This window comes from Paroedura picta, chromosome 4 (genome assembly GCF_049243985.1).
Source record: "Paroedura picta isolate Pp20150507F chromosome 4, Ppicta_v3.0, whole genome shotgun sequence".
NCBI lineage: Eukaryota > Metazoa > Chordata > Lepidosauria > Squamata > Gekkonidae > Paroedura > Paroedura picta.
Window position 1 is genome coordinate 141,108,482 of NC_135372.1, and position 18,246 is coordinate 141,126,727.

The window sequence follows — 18,246 nt, forward strand, 5'->3', positions numbered from 1 at the left end:
AACATCTTTCGGGAGAGACAATGGCACTAGTTGGGTTGAAGAATAGAAAACTATGGCAATCAACCTTTCAGTACGACAATTTATTACCTTGAGGTTTGTATGCGAACGGTGCAGGATCTTTTTATTTCTACGGCAAATCTCTGGCGACATCCTATTGTAGCACAGGCACTATTTTTTAACCACAGGGTATGAATTTTCTCACATCGGCCTATTACACATCGGTGTTTTCTCTCGCTTTCACTGAGCATGTCTGTCAGGGTTTTTTTGTTTTTTGGTCATCCTGCATTGATTCACACGCATGAAGTTTGCACATTAAAAAAAGGGCTTTCCAGTTGCCAGGATCATGTGGATTCTTGACATTCGTGTTTCAGATAAACCTGGGCCAGGAGAGGTTTAAAGATTTTTAAGGCCTCTGGCACCAGAATCAGTTTGAGGATTTGCAGGGCCCTAAAGGTAAAGGTATCCCCTGTGCAAGCACCGAGTCATGTCTGACCCTTGGGGTGACGCCCTCCAGCGTTTTCATGGCAGACTCAATACGGGGTGGTTTGCCAGTGCCTTCCCCAGTCATTACCATTTACCCCCCAGCAAGCTGGGTACTCATTTTACCGACCTCGGAAGGTTGGAAGGCTGAGTCAACCTTGAGCCGGCTGCTGAGATCGAACTCCCAGCCTCATGGGCAAAGCTTTCAGACGGCTGCCTTACCACTCTGCGCCACAAGAGGCTCTTGTGAATTTTCACTCCGTGTCATTGGGAAAAGGGGGGATGAAAGAGGCTATAGCCCTGATTCATGGGAGGAAGGCATCATATGGTGCCCCTGGAAGTGCAGTGCCCGTAGGAAGCTTTAGGATGCTTTGGGCTGATCCTGTGTTGAGCAGGGGGTTGGACTAGATGGCCTGTATGGCCCCTTCCAACTCTATGATTCTATGATTCTATGGCCTGTATGGCCCCTTCCAACTCTATTATTCTATGATTCTATGATTCTATGGCCTGTATGGCCCCTTCCAACTCTATGATTCTATGATTCTATGGCATGTATGGCCCCTTCCAACTCTATGATTCTATGTACTACATGTGCTACCTAGACAAGCCAGCCCTGGGCTGGGCATGTGGCTAGGTGGACATTATGGGAATAGCTCACTAACTTTGGACAGCAGTCCTAAGAGCTCTCTCCTGGAAGTAAACCCATTGACTTGATAGGCTGCATAGCATGACAGAGAGGCTGATTCTGTGAAGATGCAACGGGGAGGCAGTTTACCGTGGATGAGGGCTGTGAGTGTCCTGCATAGTGCAGGGGGTTGGACTAGATGACCCAGGAGGTCCCTTCCAACTCTCACAGAGAAGTAGGATTCTGATGACCCCTGCTTAAGCCGGCACTCTGGCTGTACTCATTACTCGATAGTCACTTTGCTGAGTGATGCGGCAAAGAGCTGTCAGGTTGCAGCGGACTCTGGGTGGCCCTGCAGGGCAGGGGTAGTCAAACTGCGGCCCTCCAGATGTCCGTGGAGCCCTCCAGATGTCCGCATTCGCTGGCAGGGGCTCCTGGGAATTGTAGTCCACGGACATCTGGAGGGCCACAGTTTGACTACCCCTGCTGTAGGGTTTTCAAGACAGAGATGCACAGAGGGGCTTTGCCATTGCCTGCCTCTGTGTACCAGACGTTCAGAGGTAGTTTGCCATTGCTTGGCCCTCTGTAGCGAGCCTGGATTTCCTTGACAGTTTCCCATTCAAGGGTTAACCAGGACTGGCCCCACTTAATACCCAAGACCTGAGGGGACTGGGCTCCGGTGGGCTATCCACATCAAGGCAGAGTTCCAGATCCATTTTCAAGGTTACGGTTTTAACCTTTAAGCCTTCATGTCGTCTGGGTCCTTTATATCTCTGACTACGAGTCCCGGAGAGCACTGCGATCCTGTAATACCAACTGGCTAAGGATCCCTGGCCCGAAAGAAACATGCCTGGCCTTGACCAGAGCCACCACCTTCATGGCCCTGGCCCCTGCGTGGTGGGACCAGCTCCCAGGGGACATCAGGCCCTGCCTGAGCTCACTAAGTTCCACAGAGCCAGCAAGACGCAGCTCTTCTGTTGTGTTTATGGTTGAGGCCGGCCAGGAAAGGACACCTCCAAGAACTACCTGGCCTTTCTCCCATCCCTTCTTTCCTACTCCTCCCGCCTTCGTCCATCAATTTGGCCCCTGGATGCTGAAAATTCTGATCTTTTTAATGCTTCCAATTGTGATTTCAACGCTTAGATTTTCTTGCTGAATAGTTTTATTGCATGCAATGATTGATTGTTGCTGGCCAACCCCAGACAAGTGACCAAGAGGGGTGGTATAGAAATCCATTAAGCAAATGGACAGACAAATGAATAAATAAGTGATTTGCCGTGGCCCCCCTCTGCGTGGCAACCCGGGACTCCCTTAGTGGTCTCCCATCCAGGTACTAACCCAGACCGACCCTGCTTAGCTTCCAAGGTCTGGAGAGAGTCATAGCCGTCGGTCATGGGGTTTCCAAGGCAAGAGACAAGCAGAGGTGGTTTGCCATTGCCTGCCTCTGCACAGCAACCCCGGTCTTCCCTCGTGGTCTTCCCTCCAAATATGAACGTGGGCTGATTCGGCTTAGCTTCCAAGATCTGATGAAACTCAGCTAGCCTGGGCCATCCTGGTGAGAGCAAACGTTCGGAGATGGTTTGCCCTTGCCTGCCTCTGCGTAGCAACCCTGTACTTGCTTGAGGGTCTCCCATCCATGTACTAAGCCCTGCTTGTTTTGCAGATTTGAAGGGATGGGGCTAGCCTGGCCAATCCAGGGTGCAGTCTGCACGGGGCTTTTTACCCAGCCCCTCCCGTCGACACTGACTTCGATTTGCATTTTGATTTGGGACGCTTTAAATTTTCCCTCTGCAACAGGCATGATTGATTCAGGGTGACCCTACCTTTCCCCCGCAATATCGTGGAGCTGATATAAGCTTTGATAGTTCAACAACCACCATCAGAAAGTGTGCAGCTCTCTGCTTTTTGCGAATTAACTCCCTGCCTCATGCCTCCAAAGTTGTAGCAAAGCAGTCTTCCCTGATTGGCCAGGGCATCAGTTCAAAGTCTTCCTGATTCCCGGTTGCAAGGCTTTCCTTAAAGTGACTGCGCTCCAGAAGCCCTAACTTCTCTCAGCATAGATTTGCCTCTTGTTATTTCCCTCTCCTCTGCTGTCTCCAATCCCCCCTATTTAAGAAAAGAGACTCCTGCTGCATTAGACTCTCCCCCCCCCCCTTCTGAGCTTCCTGAATCATGTGCAGAACACTTTTCTGTTTCAATGGGGCCGGAGGAATAGAGGAAGACCTGAGTTCAAATCGACCTGAATTCAGCAGGATCCACAACGGAATAAGCAAAGTGCAGAATCAGCCCAGGTCAGAGCAGAGAGACAAACAGAGGAAGTCTGCCATGGCCTGCCTCTGCGTAGCAACCCTGGGGTTCCCTGATGGTCTTCCAGCCAAGTACTAATTGGGGCTTATCCTGCTTAACCTCCAAGATCTGAGAAGCTCAGGCTAGCTTCCCACACAAAAGATATTTGTGGGTGGCTCTTTGGGGAAAGAATATGAAGCTTGGGACCATGTGGAAGAAAGCTTGTGGTCGTTTGAAGGCTTGGGATGGAGAGCTTCGGTCACTGGTGGCTGAGCCGTTTCTCCTTCTGCTGGGAGGCAGAGGACACCAGGAGGGCTGTTTCCCACAGCTTCTGAGAAGCTCCAGGGAGCGGCCGGAAGACACGCCGGCGCCCTCTCCGCTCAGCAGGAGATCCGGACCGTCCCGCTTCCAGATCCACCCCATGCATGGAGCCAATTGCGCCACTGGGAAGCAAGGACTTCTGGAAGGCCCGCCAACCGAGCCGTCTCCTTGGCTTGGCCCGACACCAGCGGCTCCGGGATGCCCACGAGCAAAGCTGGGGGCTCGTTAAAGCCAATAATCACCAACAGGCTCCGGCGGGGCCTGTGTTTTCTTTGCTAATTGTCCATGCGCAACATGGTTCCGATTCTCACAAAGGAACACCAGCTTGGAAAAACTGACTCCGTCCCTCGCTCCGATCAGGGGGGAGCAGTCCGGCTTTTTCGGAGCAGGCAACAGGGGAAGGAGAAGCAGCTCTTTTGGGGCCATGGACTACCGTTACCATGAGCCAGCGCAGCCGGTTGGCAGGGGCTCATGGTAATGGTAGTCCATGGACCTCTGGAGAGTCACAGTTTGGCCACCCCTGCTCTGTGGGGTGACTGTCATTTGACTGTAGCTTGACCAGGATGGCCCAGGTGAGCCCGGTTGTGTCAAATTTCAGCTGCTAAGCAGGGTCACCCCTTGAGACCTTGAGGGTCATTGCACAATGGCAGACCACAGTGAACCCCCTCTGAATGTCTCCTGCCTCATAGACACTATGGAGGTCACCATAATTTGGCTGCTAAAAGGTAAAGGTATTCCCTGAGCCATGTCTGACCCTTGGGGTGACGCCCTCTAGCGTTTTCATGGCAGACTCAATACGGGGTGGTTTGCCAGTGCCTTCCCCAGTCATTACCGTTTACCCCCCAACAAGCTGGGGACTCATTTGACCAACCTCGGAAGGATGGAAGGCTGAGTCAACCTTGAGCCGGCTGCTGGGATCGAACTCCCAGCCTCATCGGCAGAGCTTCAGACTGCGTATCGGCTGCCTTACCCTGCGCCACAAGAGACTCATAATTTGGCTGCTACTTGACAGCAAACTGTTTTGAGCTCTGAGCAGTATGGTGCAGGCTAGTCTGACCTCACAAGATCCTTATTTATCTTTCTCTCCTTTCTTTACTCTGAACCATTCAGCGTCCCCAAACGGAGTACAAACAGCGGCACCTTGGTTTGTACAGAGCGACCACATCCGTTTGACTAAACGCGTTGGCCCTCCCACATTCTGTAGGGCTTTCCGTGATTTGTTGTGTTCCGTGCAGTGAAAAGCTTTCTTGTAAATAAAGCAGATGCATGCATCCAGCTGATATTCCTGTGGCATCGTACCCGTCCCCAAATCCTGCCCTCTCCAGGCTCTACCTCCACCCCCCCCCCAGCCTCCAGGAATTTCCCAACTGGGAGCTGGTCTCTGAATGGGGGGGTCCCCGTCAGTTCCCGTGGCCAGCGGCCACCGATAGGCCAGCTGGCCTAATGCCCATTAGGGCCATCTACACCAGCACTGAACTCCCTTCTTTAATGACTCATCCAGTAAAGAAGTACTCCCTTTTGCCAGTCCTGCCCTTTTTGCTCATCCACTGCATTGGGTGCCTTTCCAAAAAGTTAAAAGAGGGGCAGAAAAAGCACCATCTGCTTTCTCTTCCCCAGGCATGATGCTGTAAGCTTTGATCCTGCCATGTGCACACACACACACAAGAAGAAGAAGAAGAGTTGGTTCTTATATGCCGCTTTTCCCTACCCGAAGGAGGCTCAAAGTGGCTTCCAGTCGCCTTCCCATTCCTCTCCCCACAACAGACACCCTGTGGGGTGGGTGAGGCTGAGAGAGCCCTGATATCACTGCTCGGTCAGAACAGTTTTATCAGTGCTGTGGGGAGCCCAAGGTCACCCAGCTGGTTGCATGTGGGGGAGCGCAGAATCGAACCCAGCATGCCAGATTAGAAGTCCGCACTCCTAACCACTACACCAAACTGGCTCTCACCAAACTGGCTCTCTCACACACACACACACACACACACACAAAGAATTCCTTTTTTGTTATTTCCTAAACAGAAAAATCCCAGACTCTCAAATTTTTCCGCATCGGAAAGGGGTTCCAGCCCCCTTTATGAGGGGGAATTATACCCCCCTCCCAAAAAAGAGTTCTAAAAACTAGCAAACAACCACTACTCAGGACCCCCAGCTCCAAAGTAGTAAAACTGGCCTCAGCCACAGCTACGGCCTTCTCAGTCCCGGCCCCAACCCGGTGGAACGCTCTCCCCAAAGAGATCCTGCAGCACTTCCGACAGAACTGTTCCGCCAGGGCTACGGCCGAGGCCAGGGAATTAATGCCGAGAAAGGCAGCCCTCCCTACCCACAAAACAGCACACCACACTCCCTACACGCAAAACACCAGCAGCCCAACATATAACTGTGCTGTCTTTATAAGACGAATAAGGCGGTCGAAGAATACCATTAAATATAACTTAATTGATATGTTAGTGTTCGCTTATCTGTTTTATCAATGTGAGGTGAATTGTAGGGTTGGTCAAACTGTGGCTTTCCAGATGTTCACGGACTACAGGGGCTCATGGGAATTGTAGTCCGTGAACATCTGGAAAGCCAGTTCGCCCACTCCCTCCGGATTCTGTCATTACTTGCCCTGAGCCAACTGAGAAGGGGGGAGAGGAGATAAAGAGCTAAGGAGGTGGTGAGCTCCCCCTCACTGGCAGTCTTCAAGCAAACGTTGGACACACACTTTTCTTGGATGCTTTAGGATGCTTTGGGCTGATCCTGCGTTGAGCAGGGGGTTGGACTAGATGGCCTGTGTGGCCCCTTCCAACTCTATGATTCTATGATTCTGTGAAAGTAGAACATCATAATCTCAGTCGCCCTCCTCTGCACTTTTTCCCTTTTTGAGAGCAACCTGAACTGCGCCATGTCATCTGACTGAGGCCACGCCAATGGGCTGCTGATCTTATAGGTCTTGTAGGCACGAGAGGGGTTTATAAAATGACACATGTGGGTGGAGAGAGCAGACGAAGAGAAAAATATTTCTCCCTCTCCTATAAGAGTAGAACTCGAGGGCATCCAACAGAGCTGATGGGCAGTAGGTATGGGGCAGACACCAGGAAATGCTACTTTACACACTAAGGGGTTAAAAGGTGGACTTTGCTGCCAGAGGATGTAGCCACAGCCGCAGGAAGAAAGACCATGAAAAGATTAGAGAGATTCATGACGTAGACGTCGGCCAATGGTCTGCTAGCCATGGCGGCTAAGGGGAACCTCCACCTTCAGTGGCACTAAAGCTCAATCCCAGAGCCAGGAGGCAACATCAGAGGAAGGCCTCGGCCTCCATGCCCTGTTGCTGGCCCTCCAGAGGAGCTGGTTGGACATTGTGAGACGATGCTGGGCGAGATGGAGCACTATTCTGATCCAGTAGGGCTCTTGTTATGCTTGCTTGTTTGTTGTTTAATTCCACTTCTCCAGGAGAAATAGCTGTTTTGGAAGGGCGATTGTGTGGCATTTTTCTCTACTGAGGTCAACTCCCCTCCCTAAACCCTCCTTCCCAGGCTCTGGCCTCAAGTTTCCAGGTATGTTCAGACTTAGAGTTGGCATGGCTACGGCACCATGGCTTTTTGAAACAGACCACTTTGTAACTGGGCCCCCAAACGGCTGCTGTAGCAGACACCAATGCTGGGTGGAGCAAGTCCCTCGGAGTTGTTTGCAAGAGGGTGCTGGTGGGGTAACCCAGCTCTCTGCCTCTGTCTCTTTTATGTTATATATAAAGTCTGCACGAGGACGTGAAATATTCTGATTTTGTTACAGTTCCCTGATGAAGTTAAACGAAAACGAGGCTAATCGTACCTAGGAACTCGTCCTGTTGTTTGAATAAAGTTTTTGCCATCGCCAGCTTGAAAATTACCTTTCTTGTCTACTCATCTTCGACCGAGTCTACTCTGCTTCTCTCTCTTTTTCGGCTATTTTTGTCGCTCTCCCGGCCGGTTTCCTTTTTCCGCTTGTTTTGCTCTGATCCCTCCCCCCACCATTTGCAGCAGTCTTACTTTCCCCTTCTCCCCAGGCTTTGCTCTTTCCTTCCTTCCTTCCATCCTTCTTTTCCATGGCATCATCTTTCCTCAAAAAACTTAAACTCTTTTTTTTTCACACCCTTTCAGGGCCAAGCTGGACAATACGCGGGAGAGGCACAAACCGCCTCCCGCCTCTTGAAACGGAAAAGGGGCCAGAGAAAGAGCACCACTGGGCAAAGTGTGTGGGCATGTGTGCATGCTCAGTCCTCTGCCTCTCCAGTTTCTTTCCAAATCACTCCCAGCCCCTATTCTCTTCCTACATCTCTGGGGGAAACCCTCTACCCTTTTCATCGCAGTGAGGGCCAGCTCCGTTCTCCCGTTCTACCCAATGTTTCCCACTGTGTCATGGGTGCCACTGCCGCGTGTCAAGAATCCAGCCAGGAAGGCCAGTCTCCATGTGGGACCTGAGGATCCCCCGAATTGCAGCCCATCTCCAAACGACAGAGATCAGTCCCCCTGGCTCATGGGAATTGCAGTCCACGGATATCCGGAGAGCCACAGCTTGGCCAGCCCTGCTCTAGGGCCTTCCCTAAACTCTATGGTAAAAACCACTGGATTTGTGAGGAATCCTAGAGCCCTCAGGGAAGAGCAGTAGAGGAATTTAGTGATGATGTCACTTCTGGGGTCGTGCTGGCAGTGATGTGGCGATATATTTACACGTCTGGGTCCCCCCATCCACTTCCCACCCTCTCTAGGCCCGGTTTGCTCATTCTCCAGGGTCACTGGCTTCAATGCTTTAGGATGCTTAGGGCTGATCCTGCCTTGAGCAGGGGGTTGGACTAGATGGCCTGTATGGCCCCTTCCAACTCTATGATTCTATGATTCTATAAAGCATCCAAGAAAAGTGTGATAGCCCACTTTAAGTATTTGAAAGGGTGTCACTTGGAGGAGGGCAGGAGGCTGTTCCCATTGGCTGCAGAGGAAAGGACACGCAGTAATGGGTTTAAACTTTGAGTACAACGATATAGGTTAGATATCAGGGGAAAAATTTTCACAGTCAGAGTAGTTCAGAAGTGGAAGGGGCTGCCTAAGGAGGTGGTGAGCTCCCCCCCACTGGCAGTCTTCAAGAAAAGGTTGGATATACACTTTTCTTGGATGCTTTAGGATGCTTAGGGCTGATCCTACGTTGAGCAGGGGGTTGGACTAGATGGCCTCTATGGCCCCTTCCAACTCTATGATTCTATGATTTAAGCGAGTTCAAAAAAGGCAAAAGCAGACTTGGGCTATATCAACAAAGGATTTCCTAGCCCCACTGTATACCGCATAGGTCAGACCCCACCTGGAGTCCTGTGTGCAGTTCAAAAAGGACGTGGACAAAACGGAGAGGGGCCAGAGGAGAGTGACAAGGATGATCCGGGGCCTGGGGACCGAGGGAAGTCTGAAGGACTTGGGAATGCTCAGAAAGGGGGGAAAGAGGTTGAGACAGGACAGCATGGCTCTCCTGAAGTATATGAAAGATTGCCACTTAAAAATCATAGAGTTGGGTCCTCCAAGGTCATCTAGTCCAACCCCCCAGCAGAACGCAGGAAATTCACAAGTACCTTGCCCACCCACAGTGACCCCAACTCCATGCCAAAATGATGCCCCCCGCAAACCAGAATCTCTGATTCTATGAAACAGAATGCTGAGTTAGATGGGCCATTCATAGGTCTTTATGATAAAACCCTTTCCCAAAAAAGGGCCAGGTTTACCAGAGCACCTTTCCTTGCTTTGAGCCACAGGGCTGACCCCCTTCAGAGCACTAATTACAGAAAGACGGTGATTGAGATAGGACATCAGCTGCAGGAAGGCTCTGGATGTGTTGTTTTTAAGTGCTCTTGTACATGTTCAGTTCAAAATGGAGCTTCTGTATCTACAGATTTCTATGGTGCTGCCAAAAAAGCAAGGCAGAGTGCTGGTCACTGCTGCCCCCTTGTGTCCTCTCTTGGACATACGTCTCACACTTGTCCATTCAGAACCCAGTTGGAATTCAAGGGCACTTTTACAATCAACAGGCTATTCAAGGTATAAGCTGTCGTGTACATGCATGCTCCCCCAGGGAGTGAAGAAGAATCATTTTGGGACGCTCCATATCTCATCCCTTGCACAAAGACTATTCAGAAGGAGCCCAAAAGGGTTATCTCTCTGTTTTGTACAGAAGGCACCAGAGAATCAGAGAATCCTAGAGTGGGAAGGGGCTACACAGGCCATCTAGTCCCACCCCCTGCTCTGTGCAGGATCAGCCACCAGCATTCAGTAGAAGGAACTGTCCAACCGCTGCTTGAAGACGGCCAGTGAGGGGGAGCTCCCCACCTCCTTAGGCAGCCCCTTCCCCTGCTGAACTGGACTCCTAGAATCCTAGAGTGGGAAGGAGCCATGCAGGCCATCTAGTCCCACCCCCTGCTCAATGCAGGATCAGCCTCCAGCAACTTGTGTTGGAGATGGTTTCAGGGTTTTTTGGGGGGCTGGTCTGCAGTAGAACGGCTAGATTAGAGTCTATTAGTGCTCTAGAGAATCCTAGAATCCTACAGTTGGAAGGGACCTCCTGGGTCATCTAGTCCAACCCCCTGCACTGTGCAGGACACTCACAACCCTCTCGCTCACCCACTGTCACCTGCCACCCCCTTGAGCCTTCACAGAATCAGCCTCTCCATGGCAAGTGGAAAACGGCTCTCCTTGCTGTGCTCGCAACACGGCTGTTTTGTTTCCATCCTTTGGTTCCTCAACAGGACAACTGAGCTTCGGAATCTCTCTGAGAAGATGCTCCAGCCAAGGAGCGCCCCATCTGACCCAGTTTGGCAGCTGAAAGCCGCTAGGAGCAGAATAGAGGAGAACCGACAGGCGACGGTGAACAGAACAGAAATGTATTTTAAAGCTTGGGACTTTGTACAGCCATTGTGGGCAAAAGCAGCTATTCCAGCGAAGATGCCGCGCGGAAGCGCAGGGCTTCCTTAACACGCAAATACAGTTTTGCATCCGGGGGTACAGAGGGGGGGACAGGTTGTTTCACCCAGGAACGGAAAGTCCTGTTGCACTGGGAGGAGGGGGGGGGGAGGAAATACAGGACATGACATAAGTGGGGGAACAGAGCGTTAAAACCGGGAATGCATTTTTTAAAAAAACATCTGTACAAGGGTGTGTGTGTGTGTGGGGGGGACTTTCTCACAAGCAGAGAGAAATCCCCTGAAAGTTTCTGAGCAAAAGGGAGGGGGGGGGTGGCCAATTAGGTATTAAGTGACCCCTATGCTGCACCCAATCATTTGAACAAGGCTTCTGCCGCAGGGGTTCCAGGCAATTCCTCTCTAGCTCTCCAACAGGCAGCTGGTTCTTCCCCACCTTGGAGCGGGAAAAGGGAGGCTCCCTTGACAAAGGAGCTCCCAGGGAGTTCCTATCTAGCCGAGGCCCTCCAATAAGCAGCTGGATCTGCACCTTTGGTGTGGGCAAACGTGGACTCCCGTCGCTAATAAGGTCTCTCTCTTGTTTCTAAGCGCATTCAACATTTAGAGCAGGGGTGGCCAAACTGTGGCTCTCCAGATGTCCGTGGACTACAATGACCATGAGCCCCTGCCAGTTGGCAGGGGCTCATGGTCATTGTAGTCCATGGACATCTGGAGAGCCACGGTTTGGCCATCCCAGATTTAGAGGTACTCTCCTCCTTGAAATGAAGACCTAATTCCCCCATTTCTAACATTCTGGTGGCGGGGGGGAAAAAACAACCAGCTGTTTTCCAAAATAACCACTCATTCGGAATTTCATGAAAATCCATTTAGGCAATTTGACGAAGTTTCGTTCTGATGCCCCAAAGGGGCCGCTCCAGTTTGGACATCACCTTCTTCTGCCTGTTTCCTCCAGTCTCTGTTCTCCTTCTCCCTTCTCCTGTTTGCTTTTGGGGCCTGTATCCAGCCGTGCCTACGATGCTACACCCTAAACTGGTTTCGGGTTCATGGCTTCCCACTGAGAATCCAGGCAGGTGCCGCTTGACAGTCTGTGTTCCCTTTTGCTCACAAAGTGGAGCAGGGCCAAGACACTCCCGTGGGGGGACAAAAAAATCACAGTTCCCAGGAATGTCTACAAAACACCACAACTTGTTCAAAAAAAAAAACAACCCAGCTCAACTCTTCAGTGTAGAAACAGACCTGGGGCTCACTGAAAACTAAAAAGCGACCTGATTCTTGCTGGAAAAGAGACAGGAGTAGAGAAAACAGGGAAGCTACGGGATCGAGTTGTTGACTGGATGGTCAAGAGGGAACCTGGTGTCAAAACGACACCAGGAGTTGGGGCCCTGGAGTACCAACGAAAGCTGCCAAGCTGCCCTTCCCGACTTATTGCCATTTCAGTTCCGGGACTGCCAGCTTCCAAGCGCCTGTGGAAATGTCACTTCGTTCCTTGCTGTCACCAATCCAGCGTGGGGAAAGGCCTCCTCTGAAAGGCTTTGCCAGCAAACCTGGCCCCGTCCGTTCTCCCCCCTCCAAAACGCCCTGCTTGCTTCTGAAAGAGACAAAGCCCCCGATGAAGGGAAAGACCCCCCCGAGTCCCACAGCGCTGCTCCAGGCCCCCCAGGTTCTAGAAGGTGTTTTTGATTTTGGCCGCAACCAGCATCAGGATCTCGCCGATCTTCCTCTGCCAGTTGCTGATGTCCTTGGAGACCTCGCACCACAACTCCCCGTGGCGTGGCTCCGCGTTCTCGCAGCGCTTCCGTACCTCTTCCTGCTGCTCCTGCAGGGAGGGGGAGACACGGGGGAAGGGGAGAGTGGCATCCTTTGAGGAACGATATTCTTCTACCCCGTTCCCCTCCCTCTTTCCGCACGACCTGCAAGGCAGAGCTCTTCCGCCAGGCATATGGTTAAGCCGGTGCGCCTGGAAGAAAGGAACAACATGCGGGGTCTCCCCAGTTTGGGGGGCTCCTCCTGCATCAGCTTTTCTTAACTTTTTTGACCCTTGAGAACCCCCTGAAGCATTTTCAGGCTACGAGAAACCCCAGAAGTGGCGCAATCATGCAGAATGCAGTTCGGAAGCAGAGGTGTGGACGTGCCCACCTGGGGCCCCTTCCCACCCTGTTTTAGGAGGTGGGAGGTGGGTTGATATGTGGTCATATCACCCAATAAATGTTTAACAATTTTAAAAATATGTATTAAAATAACTAGCTCCCACCCATTCAGGAAAGCCTTCCAGGGCTATCAAGGATCTCCACCCCCTCTAAAATCTCTATTCAAGATTCCAGGGGCCGTCTTAGTTTCTGCATATTTGGATACAGAAAGGGGCTCCCTGTCCTTGCAGCCGCTGACGCATCCTGGTTTCTCGGCACTATGAAATCCGCCGAATGGGTTCCGTTAGGCAGCCAGATCGCTCCCATCCCGATTACCTCCGTGCCGTGCTGAAGCTCAAACTTGTAGAAGAAAGCCCAGGCGTCTCCCAGATCCGAGTCGATCTTCACCGTCCGATGGAACCACTCGCGAGCCTTGGTGATTTTACGCTCGCTCCAGAAGAGCCTGGCAGAGGGAAGGGTTAAGCAAAGGAAGAGGGGCTTACCACTGGGCCATGCATGGGCCAAGCTCTGGAAACGCCTTGAGCGACTGGGGCATTTGCCCTCAACAGCTGGGGGAAGGCAGTGATGAGAATAAAAGGAACCCTCTGGAAGCAGCTAGCCCTGAAATGTTATTTCAATCTGCCACAGCCAATTGGATCTCAGGCAGCAGCCAATCAGAAGCCCTAAAGTGGGTAGGACTGGCCTCCAATAGAGCCCCAATCTGGTGGAAAGCTCTCCCCAATGAGACAGGGGCCCTCCGGGACCTTCAACAGCTCCAGAGAGCCTGCAAGACAGAGCTCTTCCACCAGGCCTATGGTTGAGGCCAGGAAATTAGCACCGAGGCAATGCTGGCCTCCTTCCTCAAAACACCCCATCCTCAAACTAACTGTCCAGCAGGAACGAAGCTCTCCCCCTCTTTCACATGACCCCAGTAAAGGTGGTCTAATCGCTTAATGATATAATTGAATATATTTTAATAATTTAATCTGGAAAGTGCAATTGTCATCAACTGCTATTAATGTAGATTCAAATGGGTAGCCGGGTTGGTCTGAAGCAGCACAACAAAACAAAATCAGAGTCCAGGGGCACCTTTAAGACCAACAAATCTTTAGGACAATAAATCTTTGTGGGTCTTAAAGGTGCCACTGGACTCTGATTCTGTTCTGTTGTGCTATTAATGTAACTTCATTGCATGCGCATGCCTGTTGCTACCCGCCTTGAGCTGACCAGCAAGGGCGGGCTAGAAAAAGAAATAATGATAGTAATAATTGATGATAAAACAGAGGGCACCAGTAAAGGTGTTGGGGGGGGGGGGGACACTGTGGCGCCCACGGGCACCAGGTTGGGGACTCCTGTGCTAGGCATTCAGGTTTCGCTGCCTGCACATGACGCTGCCTTGCGCTGAATTGGGCCTCTCCTCTCTGGCTGGCAATGGCTCTCCAGAGTCTCAGCTCTTCCCCCTCACCTGCTACTGGAGGCGCCATGGACTGAGTTGTAGGACCTTCTGGGTGCAAAGCAGGCATCTCTCCTAGGGGCAGGGCCCCGCCGTCAACAGGAAACTAATGTGCGAAGATACTCACTTGGCCACGGCCAGGAGGACATGGGGGTCGTGCTCACACTTCTTCAGGGCGTCCACGCTTTTGGTTTTCCTCTGGGGCCGGGCCTCAAGGAAGATCGCTTCTGACCACAGGATTCCTAGGAGGAAAAGAGGCGGAAATCGGTATCTTGCAATGACTGCTGACCATTGTTATTACCACTTGGACAGTTCCGCAGGGCCTGCAAAAGGGAGCTCTTCCGCCAGGCATTGGGTTGAGGTCGACCTGAACCACCCCTTCCCACCGGCCTGCCCCCAGAGCCTCCCTCCTAGGGCACCCACTGCAATTCCGCCCAACCCACTGGGTTAATTTAATGTTCTCCATATTATTCTATTGTTCTACTATGTATGTTGCTTGCTGTTATCACTGCATTATTGTTATGAACTGAATTATCTACAGCGTTTCTGTTTCATGTAAGCTGTCCTGAGCCTTCGGGGAGGGCGGTATATATTGAATGAATGAATGAATGAATGAAAAACTGTAAAGAAACCAGATGTGCTGCAGGTGCTAAGCCAACAATCCTTCCCCGCAGAGAAAGAATTCTCCCTCCTGGTTCCAGCCTCCACTGCACCTGCAGACTGCCACATAAGCCCACTGGATACTGGTGGCACATCTTGCCCTGTGGCCTATCCTACTGGAACTGGCATTCTACAGAAAGCAGCTAAGAGCTGCAGGGGACAGCTTTGACCATGCAACAAAACATGACACACTGAAATCAAGAACAGTTGTGCTCCTGATTGAAGATACACCGGTAAGGAGGGGACTGAAATATTTGAACGGGAACCCCCCCCCCTTCCCTTAAAGACCCTCTCATTTTTTCCAAAGGCAAACTTGGACATTTTTCCCCCTCCAGTTCCATGTAAACCAACCTAAGCCTCAGAGGAAGGCGACACGTATGAATGAATGAATGAATGAATGAATGAATGAATGAATGAATGAATGAATGAATGAATGAATGAATGAATGAATTTGGAGGAATGTTGAAAAACAACACTCATCTGTTTATGGAATGAGTGAAATGCTTTTTATTCATTCAAAAACTGCTGCTTGCTCCATCTAGCTGGAGATGCCAGGGATCGAACCGGGGGTCTTCTGCATTCCAAGCAGAGGCTCTCCCCTTGAGTTGGGGCTCCCTCCTAAACTGTTCTTACTCCATTTAGTTCCCAGGTGCCCGGGACAGAACGGTCTGAAGCATCCGACTCGTCATTCGGGAACGTTTCCCCCATCATCCCACACCCATGCCTCACCCCCCAAGGTCAAATTCAGGGACAATCCTCTCCACAGGAGGGAGAAGACCGATGCCAAGGCGGCTCCTGGCACTCAGCCGTGGACACCCCGGCAATTAATCAAGGCCCCACGGATGCCTGACAAGAAAAGCCAGGAGGTGTGGAATTTTAATTGCCAACCACGGGCCCACGCAAAGTCTCTTCCCACTGTCGGCTCTCATCTCTTCAGCGATAAGCGAATGAGACCAAGTACGGCTCTCCGGAGAGACCCCGTGTTGGAGAAAAGGAGCGGGCACCATCTGGAAGCTGTCTGGCAAGCTTCGCAGCAGGACAAGGGGCTGGCTGTAGACCGGGCCTTAGTGGACCGAGAGGGAGACAGAAGGGCGTGAGCCCAAACCCAGGAAGGTGCAGACGGAGCTCGTCTATCCAGAGGGACCAAGCCCTATGAAGATAGGTTGAGGGACTTGGGAATGTTCAGCCTGGAGAAAAGGAGGTTGAGAGGGGACATGATAGCCCTCTTTAAGTATTTGAAAGGTTGTCACTTGGAGGAAGGCAGGAGGCTGTTCCCGTTGGCTGCAGAGGAGAGGACACGCAGTAATGGGTTTAAACTACAAGTACATCGATATAGGCTAGATATCAGGAAAAAAATGTTCACAGCCAGAGTAGTTCAGCAGTGGAATAGGCTGCCTAAGGAGGTGGTGAGCTCCCCCTCACTGGCAGTCTTCAAGCAAAGGTTGGATACACACTTTTCTTGGATGCTTTAGGATGCTTAGGGCTGATCCTGCGTAGAGCCGGGGGTTGGACTAGATGGCCTGTATGGCCCCTTCCAACTCCATGATTCTATGATTCCGTGTTTTTTGGGAGGCCCGTCATTTTGGGGCTTTGCCTATGTTTTTAACTTTTGAACTCTGTGCTATGAACATTAACATAATTTTATGGTTTATATATTTTGTGACACCTAACCATTCAGGTCTTAGCTATGTGTCAGTTAGGTTTGTTGCTTTCTGCAATGCTATCCCCCCTTTCTGGTTTTCTCCCCCCCCCCCCAAATCATTTAATAAAACAGAATGAGGAGCCAGTAACCTAAACACAAAACAGTTAAACTCCACCTTGCAGACACTTCTGAACTGGGAAAGTTCCTGTTGGGGCTGCAGCTCTTCCGAGAGCCAGTTGGGAGCCATGCCCTGTCTGAGGCCAGGAATGCTTCTCTCAGGCCAGGAATCACCAGCCGGTTCATACTGGTTGAGCAAAAACGCTCTTTAGGGGGTACAGTCAGCTAGGCAGCCCCTAGCTTCAGAGTCTTAGGAGGCCAGCTGTGTAGGTCTGCAGTAGAAGAGCTGGATTCGAGTCCAGTAGCACCTTCAGAGCCCAACGAAATTTTTGGAGTATCAAGTTTTGAGACACGAAGCTTCCTGAATCAGAAAATGTCAAAAGAGCCCTGCTGGATCAGGCCCAAGGCCCATCACGTCCACAGTTCTGTTCTCATAAAGACTGACCAGCAGCTGCTGGGAAACCCAGCTAATTAAACAAACTTCTTTCAGTTCATGTGGTTCACTCTCAACTCCTCAGAGCCAGTTTGGTGTAGTGGTTAGGAGTGCGGACTTCTAATCTTGCATGCCAGGTTCGATTCTGCCCTCCCCTACATGCATCCAGTTGGGTGACCTTGGGCTCGCCACGGCACTGATAAAACTGTTCTGACTGAGCAGTGATATCAGGGCTCTTTCAGCCTCACTCACCCCACAGGGTGTCTGTTGTGGGGAGAGGAATGGGAAGGTGATTGTAAGCCACTTTGAGCCTCCTTCGGGTAGAGAAAAGCAGCATATAAGAACCAACTCTTCTTCTTCTTCTTCAGTAATCTCAGGGCTCTCTCAGCCTCCCCTCCCTCACAGGGTGTGGGGAGAGGAAAGGGAAGGTGACTGGAAGCCGCTTTGAGACTCCTTCGGGCAGAGAAAAGCGGCATATAAGAACCAACTCTTCTTCTTCTTCTTCAGTAATCTCAGGGCTCTCTCAGCCTCACCCACCCCACAGGGTGTTTGTTGTGGGGAGAAGAATGGGAAGGCGACTGTAAGCCGCTTTGAGCCTTCTTCGGGTAGGGAAAAGCGGCATATAAGAACCAACTCTTCTTCTTCTTTTTCTTCTTCCTCTCGTGCTCCCCTAAGGTCAGGGTTTCTGCACCTGAAAGTCTTATCATCATTTATACCCAAAAGCAAATCAACACCCGTCATGCTTGGGTTCTATGGCCCCCAACCAATTTTGTGTGAGAAGGAAAAGAATGGCATTACCAGAATTGGGGCACTCCTGCAGAGCTTTGGCCATCAGTGTGTTTGCGATGTTCTTCAGTCCTGCTCGGTATTCCAACCGGACAGACTCCAGCCTGAATTAGGGAAGAACATCAAAGCGTGACGCATATGCCATGAGAATCACCTTAAGATTTATCATTCTGGGTACCGCGCTTCAGCCTAAGAGTGGAGGACAGGTGGAATTCACTGCTGCAGGAAGTGGCAGCTGCTGAAAATCACAGACAGCTTCCAGGGATTGGATAAGCAGATGGAGTGGAAGCCCATGAATGGCTCTTAGCCACAAGCAATCAATGGAATACTCTGGGCTGTGACAAGGATGCTCTGTGCTCCTGGTGATCGCGGGCCAAGAATGGGAGGGCATCTGGAGTTCTAGC

General features: G+C 51.2%; 1 protein-coding gene across 1 annotated transcript in view; it reads right to left on the reverse strand.

Annotated features, from left to right (window-relative positions):
• Window positions 1-11,325: 11,325 nt before the first annotated feature.
• The window catches only part of PRPF6 (pre-mRNA processing factor 6), a 44,569-nt gene continuing 37,648 nt past the window's right edge, over window positions 11,326-18,246 (reverse strand). Inside the window, exons 18-21 of the mRNA XM_077335890.1 lie at window positions 17,855-17,946; window positions 14,332-14,446; window positions 13,088-13,214; window positions 11,326-12,441 (exon numbers count right to left, since the gene is read on the reverse strand). Of these exons, the coding sequence (XP_077192005.1) occupies window positions 12,289-12,441; window positions 13,088-13,214; window positions 14,332-14,446; window positions 17,855-17,946 (487 nt within the window). The 3' untranslated portion in view covers window positions 11,326-12,288. The remainder of the gene's footprint in view (window positions 12,442-13,087; window positions 13,215-14,331; window positions 14,447-17,854; window positions 17,947-18,246) is intronic.